The sequence below is a fragment of the Diabrotica undecimpunctata genome, chromosome 6, assembly GCF_040954645.1.
Source record: "Diabrotica undecimpunctata isolate CICGRU chromosome 6, icDiaUnde3, whole genome shotgun sequence".
NCBI classification, from domain to species: Eukaryota; Metazoa; Arthropoda; class Insecta; order Coleoptera; family Chrysomelidae; genus Diabrotica; species Diabrotica undecimpunctata.
In genome coordinates, this window is record NC_092808.1 from 160,221,298 (window position 1) to 160,234,907 (window position 13,610).

Below are 13,610 nucleotides of genomic sequence, written 5' to 3' on the forward strand. Positions count from 1 at the left end.
GTTTTCAAATATTTAAAGCAAAAATAATATACGCAAATATGTAGGAGAAATACAAACAATATCAACTGTTATATCAAGTATAAATATGGTAATTTAATTCACATTTTATATTTGTCCCATCTAATTTCCTCATTTTGCACATTCTAAGACAATGACCTTAGAGAGCTAGTAAATGCCAATAAAAAAGTAAGCACAGCGATACCTTAATACAAAATAAAAAACACAAAGTAATTAATACTTTATTTATTTCTTGATTTAATCAATAATTTATAATACCGTTTATTTTTAAACGTCTATTTTCAATAAACCCGGCGGTACTGACAAAATACTTTCAAAATAATTTAATATCCTATCTAAAATAAAAAAATATGTAATAAAAAATAAAAATTAAAAAAAGAACTTAGTGTAGGGGGCATTTTATTTACTTAATAATATCGTTCTAACTACGTATTGACTACGACTGAGCTACCCGGAGCTGCCTTGGGGCGACTGCGTATTTGAGTCACCGGAGGATGGTTTCGGGGTTGTTGACGATGGTCTGCCGTAGAGGTAACTGGTCGGTCTGTAGGTATCGTTATAGGGATCTCTGTTGTAGGTGTCTTTGCTCACAGGTCTATAACTTGGATATCTGTAAATAATTAAACATTGTTAATGTTTTTGTGTAATAGAATCTTCTTTATATTGGAGATAATATTGTTAAGATTTATTCAGGTTGCTTTGAGCACACATCGTGTGGATAATGCAACTTCAGTCTACAGTTCGTATAATAGATATAGCAGATATCATCGGTTAAGTCCGATAGTTAGAAAAATACTACAAGACAGTACTAGAATAAGAAAAATAAAGTTGCTAAATGGCTCTAACGAAAAATTGCGTGATAGTGCAGACTAAAAGAGGAGCTCTGACGAAAATCGTAAAGAGAAAGTAAAAATGTGCTGATCATAAGTTAACCAAATTTGTTTGCAAATGCAATTCAAAAGATACTTCAGATTAGTACCATCTTTTTTTAACAAGAAATATAATGTATGAAAGATATATGATAGATAGATGAAAGATATGAAAGATGTGTAAAAGATAATGTAAAAAATGAGGTTTTTTTACAGGGACCTTGGTATTTAAGGGACTAATTTTAAGTAATTAATTATGTCTAATAAAACATTTTGATAATTAGTTTTATCTTATATATACTTTCTATATTATCTTTATATATAATATAAAACATTTATCTTTTGTACGTATATACTATATTCCCGAGAACATGCAGAATGTTCATAAAACTATTTTTATTTTCATATAGCGTCAACTCATCGCAATAACTCAACAAATCAAACCAAAAGTCAATAGGTGTGACACGAAACTTTTTAACCATGATGTCGGCACACGGTCAGTGAATTTTTATGGTAATCAATTATTTCATACTCTATCGCTACTCGTTATAAAATAGAGATAAAAACGTAGTAATTAGTCCACCAATAATAGAACAACACATTCGATATGTTATACGAACACTACAGCATTCCAAAAAGACAGAAAAGCAATAAAAAAATAATAACGCGCCGAACAATAGTCCCCATGTTAATCAGTACGTAAAAAAATACATCGTCACAAATATAATGACCGGAAAATGAGAACATTAGGAGAGAAATTATTAGTCCAGTCGCTATGACAATGTTAATGATTTAAAATAAATATGTTGGTATTTGTTTTGCTTCTGTCTATTTTTGGTACAAAAGCAAAACTTTTAAAGTTAAACTTTTTTATAACGTATAATTTAAAATTAAACATATGTTTGAGATAAAAGTTCAAGTTTAACACCATAAAAACTATTCTCTAAATTTATGTTTTTGCTATATAAGTAGAAGGGTAGCCACTTATGCACATTTTGACCTTTGACCGCCGCGTCTTCAACTGTGTGCCCATCAGCTTCCCGCATATGATTATTGGTGTCCAAAAAAGGTGTCTAAAAATGAAAAAGGTGGTAAACAAGAAACACGCTCAAGCCATCTTCTAAAACCTGCGGGAAAATCCACAAGGATGTTTTATTTTGACTTATAATTATTAGAAAAAGTTTGTTCTGCCCAACGTGACTGATCAACGTGCTTATTATTTCCGGCAGCTTTACTGTTATAACATATCTGTAGTCAAAGATTTGTCAAATGAATCCCTAAATCCCACCAGTGTCTCCACTAATACCTAGAGTAAAGACGAAGCAAAAAAATCATCCAACTAGGTTGCTTCCATTTTATTCAATAACTTCAGTTGCTTGGTGCCTGATGGTTGTGGTGGACAAAATAAGAATATAAATATTTTAACTATGTGCTGTAGTACCTGGACAGCTCTGCTCTAGCAAACATACGAAAAATTGAATCAGTCTTTCCTGTAATAGAGCACTCATTTCTTCCTGCTGACAGAGTGTTTGGGATGATAGAGAAATGATCAGAAATTAGAAATAATATAAAAAAATCACACAATTGTGACGAAAGATGAATATCAGAGAAGAGTAACATTTTCAAGAAATATGACATGCTTAAGTTGATTGGAAGATTGAAAGGGATTGAGTACTGTTCGACTGAAAACACAAACCCGAAAGTTTTATGAAAAGAAGGGATCAACTTAGTTTCAAAATTTGCACCTGCCGACGAATAGTTCTTCGGAAAACTAAATTGGGAAACATAGTTGTGAAAAGACAGATAGCTTAGAATCCTAGCACTGGTGCATAGAGGAAAATTTGTAAGGTCAACTCCAATATTGTATAGATCAACCCAAAATAAAGTCATATTGTTAAATGTGTTATTGTGTTAATTTCAGGTTAAATGTTGCTAAAGTTCGTATATTTTTATATTTTATTTCAAGTTCGTAAAATTTGTATATTTTATAATATATTTTTTTGTTATACTGCTTTGTAGGAAGGCTCTAATACAACTTGGATAAACCATTTTAGAATTGGAATGTTCATTAAAAAAACCTGATTCTCTTTAGCATTAAATGTTAAGTTAGGTGTAAACCAAGCGTTCAGTGGTTCTTACTCTTTTCAAATACAATTGTTTGCATCAAAAACGGATACCTACCATCACATCTAAATCAAACATCGACATTTTTGCTTCAAAAGCAGACATCTGTATTTTCAAATAATAATTTTATAACAACTTTATATATTTCTGATATCAGATTGTCCACATGTTTGTTTTGAAGCCTTCACTCACATTATAGGGGGTTTGATTTTCATAAAAAGAATAATAGCACCTTCGTACAAAAAAAATCAATTTATCTGAGTTTTTCTTGAATAAACCATGGTTTTAAACGACACAATATGTCCATCTTAGATATGAAGCCACTCATTTGTTTTTTTTTTTTCGTATTCCCTTTCTAATTTTTATTTTCATTTTTCGTAGCATCTTATAAGTTGCTTTTTTAATACACTACACTTTTTTAAATTTTTTCTACTCATAATTTATATCTTGTTTTAGTTTTAAAACTTGTTTCAAGCGTCTTTGGTACAGACCTCTCGTATTTCTTCTTTGCAGTAACTACATTTAAATACTTCTTTGTTTTATTCCATTATAATATAAAACGCCCTTATTAAATCATAATATGTTACTATTTATTATACTAGAATTTATCATTATAGTCTTTGATGGAGTACGCTTAGAAAGCAAAATTAATGGGTTCAAAAAACATGTTCATCACCTCGTTATTTATAAATTCACGTTATAAATTCAGATTCACGTAGTGTGCTACAAAACAGCCGCAGCATGAGATGAGATCGGAAAAAAGTCACACACGAATTTCACTTTCGACAGCGAAACATTTGCATTTAGGCCAACACAGTCACCGTGTTGCGGCGGTGGGGCGGGAGGGGCTGGTCTATTACGAAATTTCAAATTAGGTACTCAACATGCCGCGAAAAATGTTTTTGGCTGTCGGTCGATAAATAGGCACAAGGTTGCTCATTTCCGAGTTCTTGATTTTGCAATGTTTTTCGCACGTGAAGGAAATTGTGGTTGTTTTTCAGTCTCTTTTTATGAGCGAGCGATGCCGGCAAAATTTGCCGGGAAGGGTGTAAAATTACTTTTGTATTTTATAGTTTTATGTAGATTTACACGTTTAAGTAGAAAAAAAAACAGGAAACATAATTTTCTAATGAAACAGAGAAACAAAGAGGAGTGAAGTAAGGTTGCATACTATCACCAGTATAGTCCGACTTATACTCGAAGGAATACTAGATGCTAAATATCGATTAATTCTGAACGTAAGAAAAGGAAATTTATGATATTTTTAAAAACACAACAACAAAAAGAAATATGCAAGTATTTTTCAAAAAGTTAATAAATACAAATATCTGGTTGTCTATAGACAACCAAATAATTGTCTAAGACAGAGGGATGCGCTTGCGCCGCGTCTTCTCTTTAATATTGTCTTGAATAAGGCAATCAGACAATTAAATATTAGAATAAATTAAACTAATTTTAATGGATTGACGAAATCTGACGATATAGTTATAGTGCAAATTCGTTAAATTGCAGAGACTTAGATAGGCTGGACACATTGCTAGGATGTCAAAACATCATCAAAACCAAAGGGCACAAGAAGTAAAGGACGACCACGAAGGAGATGGATTAGGGAGATTAGGGAAATAGTATTAGGGAGAGAAATTCTGGAAATTGACGAGGTGGTGGATTACATGTATCTGAAAGTTCTTGTGACAAATAAATGCAAAAAAGAAAACGAAATAGATCTACGAATAGAAAATGGAAACATGTGTACAGGCAGTTTGCATAGAATAATAAAATCGAAAGAGGTATCGAGAAATACAAAAATAAGGCTGTATAAAACTATCCTTTGACCTACTCTAACGTATGGGTGCGAGACATGGGTGTTAACAAAGAAACTACAAGAGAAAATTGAAATATAGGAACGCAGAATATAAAGAAAAATTTTTGTAGGAAAGTTGACAGAAATAGGATGGGAACGAAGAACAAATGCTGAAATTTATGAAATGTACGACGAAGGAAGGTAAAATAAGCGATTTTGTCAAAGCTGGAAGATTGCAGTAGTTAGGTCATCTTGATAGAATAGAGGACAGTAGATAGGTAAAGAACATAGCATGGAGAACACCGGAAAATAAGAGGAAAAGAGGCAGACCGAGAAAAAGATGGAGGGAGCAGTTGTGGAAGATCTACAAGAAAAGAAGATAGAAAATTGGAGAAAAGAAGCTGGAGACACAAGAAGATGAAAGATAACTACTAAGCTATGGGCCTGAATCGACCTGCTACAAGCTTTTTATATATATTATAATGATTACTTGGTAATTTGCTTTATAACCATTTATAAACGATCTTCCAATATGAAAGCCTTGCTATTCATTTATTAAGCTTATTTTCTGACGTACTGGCAAAAATTTAGTTGTGAGTTGTAATAATTTTGCTAATAAATGCTGTTAGTTTTTGCTCATTGCAGCTCCTTAATATTTCAGCATTGAAAAGAGAAACCGCAAGTTGATTATAGACTATTCAGTAATAAAAATCTATTTATTACTATTCAGTAAAATAAGGTAATAGTAATTCTGTATTATTTCATTATCTCTTAGGAAACTCCAGGCCATATATAAGAATACACCAGTATCAACTACCCTATTCTTCCGTTCTATTATTTCTAAAAGAAAAGAAGTGAATAAATTTCATCCTTCGCAAATTCGTATCGAACATTAGTATTCGCTGCATTACTGCACTTTTGCTCTTTTTAACCTTTTTCCAAGATTTTCCCATCTCGGCTCGCTCTTAGCTCCTTTGTGAAAACTTAAAAATCAATCAGTGAATGGTTTATATTTGGGTCGCAGTTGGAAAACGGCGGTGGAGTCGTACAATAAGTTGATTATGATAAATTCAGGATTGAGCGGACACGGCGCAATCAGTCGGAGCGGCTCAATCGGGAAATGGACTGAACATTTACAGCGAAAGGAAATTACTACGGGAAAGGACATTGAAATATTTATGGCGTTATGGATTGAGCGAGCGAAATATTCCGGTCATTTCGTGTTACTTGTTGCTGGTGGTTGGTGGTAGTGACCCACATTTTGTGAATCGACTCTGAATTGAAATATATTGTGGAATATTTATAGCGTGTATCCTGTTGACATTTTATTCAATATAAATACAAGATGATAACGATAATATACATTTTTATTTTGTTTGTTAGTAAAACTGTATTTATTGAGATTTTCCTTTAGATTTAATAAATTGATATTAAATTTCGTTTTATAATTAATTATAAATTCATACTATAAGGTTTTAGATATATATATAAGCGGGGATCCTACAGCTTCTGCCGCTTCCCGCATTTCGATCGCCATCTTTTTCTATCTCTCCAGGTGTCTTCATCAATGGCTCTGTCTTTCATGGTTTCCATAACACCTTGTATCCAAGACTTGGCTGGTCTTCCTCGTTTCCTTCAATTACTTGGATTGTATTCCATAGCTCTTTTTGGCCATCTGTTGTCGTCCATCCTCTGTGCGTGTCCATACCATATTAACTGTCTAGTTTCTATTCTTTCAGAAGTTGTATGTACTCTATCTGGTTTTCTTCTAATTTCAGAATTAGGTATACGTTCTACTCTTGATATACGGCAAGCTCTTCTTAGGTAGTCCATTTCAACCGTGTCAACTTTTTTCTTTCCTTTTGCTGTCATTTGCCAACATTCTGCTCCATATGTAAGAATTGGCTCTACAATTACTTTGTAGATAGTCATTTTAGTTTTCATAGTAGCTTTGTTGGACCAAAGTATCGAATTCAGAATTTGAACACTCTTCCTGCCTTGTTGCACTCTATAGTCTATATCTCGTTCCGTTGTTCCTTTACTGCAGATAATACTTCCCAAATATTTGTATTCGTAGCACCTTTTCATGTGTCTAATTTCCAAATCCGGGTCTTCGTCTTCACTGCCTATTCGCATATATTCTGTTTTAGACATATTCATACTCATCCCCCATTTTTCGTATTCATCTTTGAGCTTTCTAAGCATATAATCTGCATCTTCTTCACAGCTTGCAATTAGTACTTGATCATCTGCAAAGAACAGCGTTGTCAGATAATGGTTGTTAAGCTTCAACCCCATTCCCGCACATTTTTGTCTCCACTGGTGCAGTGCTTCTTGGATATATATTTTAAATAGGGTGGGGGAAAGACAACATCCTTGTCTCAAGCCTTTCGTTACTGTAAATACCCTTGAGAAAGTATTTCCTGTTTTTACAGTGCTTTGAGGACATTTATAGATGTTCAGTACTGCTTTTAGATATGTTTTACTAAGGTCCGTTTTCGTCAAGACACTAAATAAGAGTTTTAAAGGAACTGTATCATAAGCCTTCTCCAGATCTATAAATACCAGATGCGTAGGGAGGTTTCGAGCTGTTCGTTTTTCAATTACTTGTTGAAAGGTAAATGTGTTGTCCACGCACGATCTTCCTGCTCTGAAGCCACTTTGTTCTTCAATTTCTTTATACTCCTCTTCGATTCTTCTTTTCAATATACGACCATATAACCTTCCCAGCGAGCTAGTTACGCTTATGCCTCTATAATTTCCGCATTCTTTTCTGTCTCCCTTTTTATAAATGGGGCTAATGTGGGCCAAATTCCAATCGTCTGGAATCGTTTGGCCTTCAATTAAGCATTTATTAAAAATATTCACTAAGCTTTCCAAAAGAGCATCCGTTCCATGTTTCACCAACTCGATGGGAATGTCTCCAGGCCCGGGTGTTTTTCCATTTTTCATTTGTTTCAATTCTTTTTTCAGTTCTTCTTTGTTTATCTTATGCACCTCTGAGTTTTTTGTCATTGAGATATGGTCAGGTCTTTCCATAAATTCGTGCCTACTTTCTGTTAATAGCGTTTCGTAATATTTTTCCCACTTTTTATTTTGAATCAGGTTTATATTTTCCTCATCTTTTCTTTCTTTTCTAATACTTTTTATGAATTTCCAAGCTTGTGTCACTTTGGTTCCTCCTAAGCATCGGTCCATCTCTTCGCATTTCTCTTCCCACATTTCGTTTTTTCTTTTAGTGACTTCCTTCTTTGCTTCCCTGTTGAGTCTGCTGTAAATTCTGCGGTCTTCTGAGTCTTTCGTGGATAGCCATGTTTGATAAGCTTTTTTTTTGTCTTTAATTAATTTTCCTACTTCTTCGTTCCACCACTCAGGATTTTTTCTTTTGTCAGCTTCTTCGTACCCCAATGCCTCTTTGGCCGCCTGATGAATGCAATTTTTTATATCTTGATATTCTTTTTCGGCTGTTTCTCTTCGAGTTAAGTGAGTTAGTTTTGAGGCTAGTCTAAGTTTGTAGAGGAATTGTACTGATTCGTGTTTGAGGCTATCAATATTATATCTTATCTTTGTGGAAGCTACTACCTTCTCCTGTTCAATTTTGTTCTTGTTTACTTTCCTGTAGTGTATGGTTATTTTTGCGACCACCATATAGTGGTCAGATCCGCATTCGGCACCACGATACACCCTTACGTCATTTGTTTTTAGATTCTTAGTTATAATATTAGCTTGTTTTTGTGTGAAAAATAAATATGTATTAGACATAAATGTTTATGTTTAATATTTTGTTTTGTTTCTGAATATCTATCCATATAAAAGGCTATGACGATAAGTCACACCGTTTGTGCAGTAAACTAATGACGCCATCTAGAAAAGAAATCTGAACTACCATCATGTGAAATTTCAATCATATTTTGTTCTTGAAAACGATAAGTTTAATTAGCAATACAAAAAATATTAATTACATATTAATATAATAAGTAAATAATATTATTAATAATTACGGTATTACGGTAATAGGTACGATTTAATACAAAATAATTTAAAGCTTTATGTTAGTTAGTGAGCATCAACTAGGAAAGAAATCTAAACAGATCAACTGACAGATAAATTAAATTAAAATTATCTGACATATAAAATATAAAATATTTATTTGCCAAATAAACTAGTGAATAAAAACTTATCTAAAAATAAATTGTGTTTATTGTAGTATTGTAGATCGGATTCCAAAATGAAAAATATGCACATAGTATCTAGGTTGTCATATTCTTTTAATAATTATAAAATACATTCAATTACACGTTAAAAAGACACAAAAAGAGTATATAAGTATATAAAATATCCAGAGTGTAGTAGAAAAATTTCAAAACTTTCAATAATTCTTCTAAATAAAATATGGAATATTGTTTTTTTTTCTAACAATTTCGTGATACTTCTTGGATATGTTTTTTTAGGTAAGTACCAGGAAGGAATAAATAATTCTGTATTCTCGATAAAAAGTTTAAATGAAGATAATAAAAATGGGTTTTTACAAGGAGATTTTGATTATAAATAAAGCCATTTTTAAGAAGTCCACTTAACAATCCAATTTCTATAATGAATTTCATATTAAAACCAGATATGTAACATAACTTTTTATTAATGGAAGAGATGATTTAGGTACTATTTCATTCAGTTGAAGTGGCTGTAAGGTTGAAAAGATTCAACCGTTGTAATCTACAGCAACATTTTACGAGTATAACCTAGCGCGAGATCAAAATTACGACAATTTTTAAAATGAATTGCTAAATGAAGACATTACTGAACTGTTTGAAGTTGAAGATGTTTGAGCTAACCTTATATAATATTTTAGTGTTATGGAAAAACCCAAGAAGGATCATTAAACATGTATTATTTTTTTATTCGTTACTTTATTTTGACGTGATAACGTCTTAAATTAGGTTGTGGCTCGGAGTCACTCATGAAAAAGTGTAACGCCCGCTCACGTCTGTTACGATGAGTCACCGAACGAGAGAGAGGCCCGCCGGACCGGCGAATGCCTTGCGTCTCTCTCCCACTCAAACATGATCGGTCCGCTGCGCGCGCAGCACTAGAGAATTAGGCGCGTTGAATCGGTGCGTGCTTGTGTCTCTGTCTTTCTCGAGCGTTCTTGGCGTTGGAAAACCGAGAAAGCGTCATAATACAAGTTCACACGTGTGGTTAAAGTATCGTCAGCTGTGTCTGTAGTGAAAATGTGGAGTGCTTAGATTCGTCATTTACAACAACTACAACAATAAAGGTAAATAATTGTACACTAATATTTCATTATCGTAAACTATGATTGATTGATTAATTGTTAGATTGACACAAAAGTTGAGAAACTGAGTTTATAGGTTATGTCATACTATTGACAAATGTTGATAGTGTTAAGTAAATTATTAGTTTAAATCACTCTGCAATCAATCGTAATTCAGTCGATTGAGAAGAAACAGCGCGTTTCAACTGCAAACAACTATTGTGCAATTTAATAATATTCATATCAATAAATATTCTACCGAGAAAAAGACGTTGTCACGTAAAATCTTCGCCCGTAAAACCGACTTTACAGGCAACCGATTTTTTTCTTTACATAATTTAGTTCCTGTTACCACAAATTGTATAATCAGAAGAGATATTAAAACATTACTGAAATTTCTTTGACAATTAATTAAATATTGGTGTGTTCCGAAATAAATTTTACATTTATCTTACAGATAAGTAACCGCAACCTGATTTGACATGAGAAGATGAGTACATTTTATTTTAGAAATCTATAAAATATATAATAAAAAATTATGTTTCAGATAGGACAATATTTATCTGGAGATGAGAAGACCAGCAGTTTCATGCAACAAGTTTATTATTTTAAAAATTTAATTTTTAATTCTTTTGAAAATTTTGTTGATCCTAAAAAATTGGCTGCGAATACAAAACTCGAGCTTTTCCAATAAATATATTGCCAAACTAGAAATACGCAACTACTTTACGCAAATGTTCGTACAAAATCATTAGTTTTTCTTTTTGCATGAAATTCATAAAACATTCAAAAAGTAATCTAAATTATGGACTAATAAATATCTTTTGTTATTAGTCATTGAAGAACTAATGAACTTAATCTCGTACTATTGAAAACGACTTTATATTCATTAATATTGTATACACATTTTTTCTTTAAGTCTTCCATCTCTAACCGTCCAGTTTAATCAAAATATATACACTGTATTGAGTCCCTTATACCTCGCGCAAAAACATCCCTTTGTCCTTGCATAAAGGACTTGTTGTCGGCGTGACACAAAAGTGGGTGGACCTTCTAAATTATAAATAAGCCATCGGCTCTAGAAATTGCACCGCAGAACAATATATCACGACCGAAGCCTTTGTACATCTACTCCATTTAATCTCGTCATGGGCGTGTAACGTCAAGTAACACCAAAAAGTCGGAAATTTCGAGTTAAACGAAAAGACGATGAAGAATTTTAAAGTAAGAATACATTTAAACATAATTTAAGTTGTTGCAAAGTGTTTTTCGTTAAAGGTAATGACCAAAAAATATAATAAAATAAAAACTATAATTAAATATTCAGATCACTACGGGCAACTTCCAATGGTTTTCTATTTCCCATAATACTTACCTTTTATCAAGCGAACTCAGATTGTGAGTCCACACGTAAATATTTTTTATAGTAAATTACATAACTAAACCTTCTTATGGTGTTTACTTTCTTAAGTACGCTTATAAAATGATCATTGCGAAGGGACAATATAAACAGTTTACCACATGCCCAAGATAGCTTATTTCGACCACTTAAAAAGCTGTAGAATATAAAAAAATCTACAAATAAGTATTTCGAATATTTAACTAATAGTTAGGTACACTCAACAGATATATCTTTTTACGTTTCCCTACCTCTGTTGTATGTTTTTATCTCTTTTTAATCTTCTTTCTTCGTATAGGGTATGTCAGGTCCTTTTTTATTTTTGTTTTTTCCATATCTTGTTTAGTTTTCTGTTTTTAAGCTTCTTTTTGTTTATCCCAAATGATTTCCCTTTACAATTCTCTCCTAAATTCTGTCGTTCTTCTTCTTCTTAAGGTGCCATGCATTTCTGCGTAGGCGTCCACCGTACATCGTCTTGTCAGGTGAGATGTTAAATATTCTGGATTAAATAATTCTGTTTTTAGCAGCATTGCGAAGCATTTCATAGCTGTGGATTCCTGTCCATTGTCGAATATTGCGCAGCCATGACATTTTTTTACGTCCGAGACCTCTCCTACCCTCTATTTTCCCTTCGAGTATCAGTTGCTGAAAAGTGTATCGTTCTCCTCGTATAATGTGCCCCAAGTATGCAGTCTTCTTACTTTTTACATAATTAAAAAGTTCCCTATCCTGTAAGCCCGCTCTTCTGAGTACTTCCTCATTTCTGACCCTGTCCGTCCATGATATTCTGAGCATTCGACGCAGGCACCACATTTCGAACACTTCAAGTTTGTTAATGGAACTGGCCTTTAACGTCCATGCTTCCATTCCGTACAGGAGAACAGGCCACACGTAACACTTAAGCATCTTGTATCGGGGGTTAAATCCAATTTGCGATCAGTCAGAAACTTACGAAGCCTCAAAAAAGCATTTCTGGCTTGTTCAACTCTGCTCTTTATTTCATTCTCGGGGTCCCAACCCTCATTCAGCAAACATCCCAAGTATTTGAATTGCCTGACTTGTTCGATTTCTTCTCCAGAGACATATATCTTTGCGTTGGGGTAATCATTTCTACTTATAATCATTGATTTTGTCTTCTTGATATTTATTTTCAAACCCCGAGCTTCACTTGCAAGAGTTAGATTATTCAAAAGGCATTGAAGATCTTTGATGTTATCTGCCACTATGGCTGTATCATCGGCATACCTGATGTTATTAATAAATATGCTGTTAACTTTAATACCCTTATTAGAGTCTTCCACTGCTTCTGCGAAGGCTTTTTCTACGTATGAATTGAACAGCATTGGAGACAGTATACAACCTTGCCTTACTCCTTTTTTAATGGAGAAATCTTCTGTTTCGTTGGAATTTTGAAGACGTACTGTTGCTGTCTGATTCCAATACAGATTGGCAATGACTCTTATATCCTTTGCATCCAATCCCAACTCTTGTAGGTATTTTATCATCAATTCATGTTTTACATTATCGAATGCTTTCTCGTAATCGATGAAACAGATAAAAACATCCTTTCTTTGATCTAAACAGTTCATATCAATGTTTGCATACTAAAGATCGCTTCTCTCGTGCCAAGTCCATTTTTGAAACCAAACTGACTCCATCCACTGACCTCTTCACATTTCTTAAACAATCTAGTGTGAAGTATTCTCAGGAAAAGTTTCAAAAAGTGACTCATTAGGCTTATTAGTCGATGGTCCTTGCAGAAGTTCGCACGTGGTGTTTTTGGTAGGGCGATAAATGTAGATCGAAGCCAATCTTTTGGAATCTGGCCCGTATCGTAGATGTCGTTAAAGAGCTTGACAATAATGTCTAGGTTTTCTTCATTAAGTAACTTGATTGTTTCTGCGTACATATCATCTGGTCCTGGGGTTTTGTTACTTTTTAATAGTTTGATAGCGTGTACAATTTCAGCTTTCAAAATACTTGGGCCATACAAATGGTCTCCCAGTTGTGGTGGTTTTTGTGTTCTGTCATCATTGAACAAATTGGCTGTGTACATTTTCCAAGTATTAAGTCGTTAGATTGTCAAATTAGAAGTTATCGGTACTTGAAGATCCCGTTTTTTGGTGC

The 13,610-nt window shown here is 33.2% G+C and overlaps 1 protein-coding gene across 2 annotated transcripts in view; it reads right to left on the reverse strand.

The window, feature by feature from the left end:
* Positions 1-228: 228 nt before the first annotated feature.
* LOC140442950 (uncharacterized) overlaps positions 229-13,610 on the reverse strand; it is a 49,395-nt gene continuing 36,013 nt past the window's right edge. For both annotated transcript variants that reach the window (XM_072533911.1, XM_072533910.1), the window contains exon 4: positions 229-628. In XM_072533911.1, the coding sequence (XP_072390012.1) occupies positions 466-628 (163 nt within the window). In that variant the 3' untranslated portion in view covers positions 229-465. The remainder of the gene's footprint in view (positions 629-13,610) is intronic.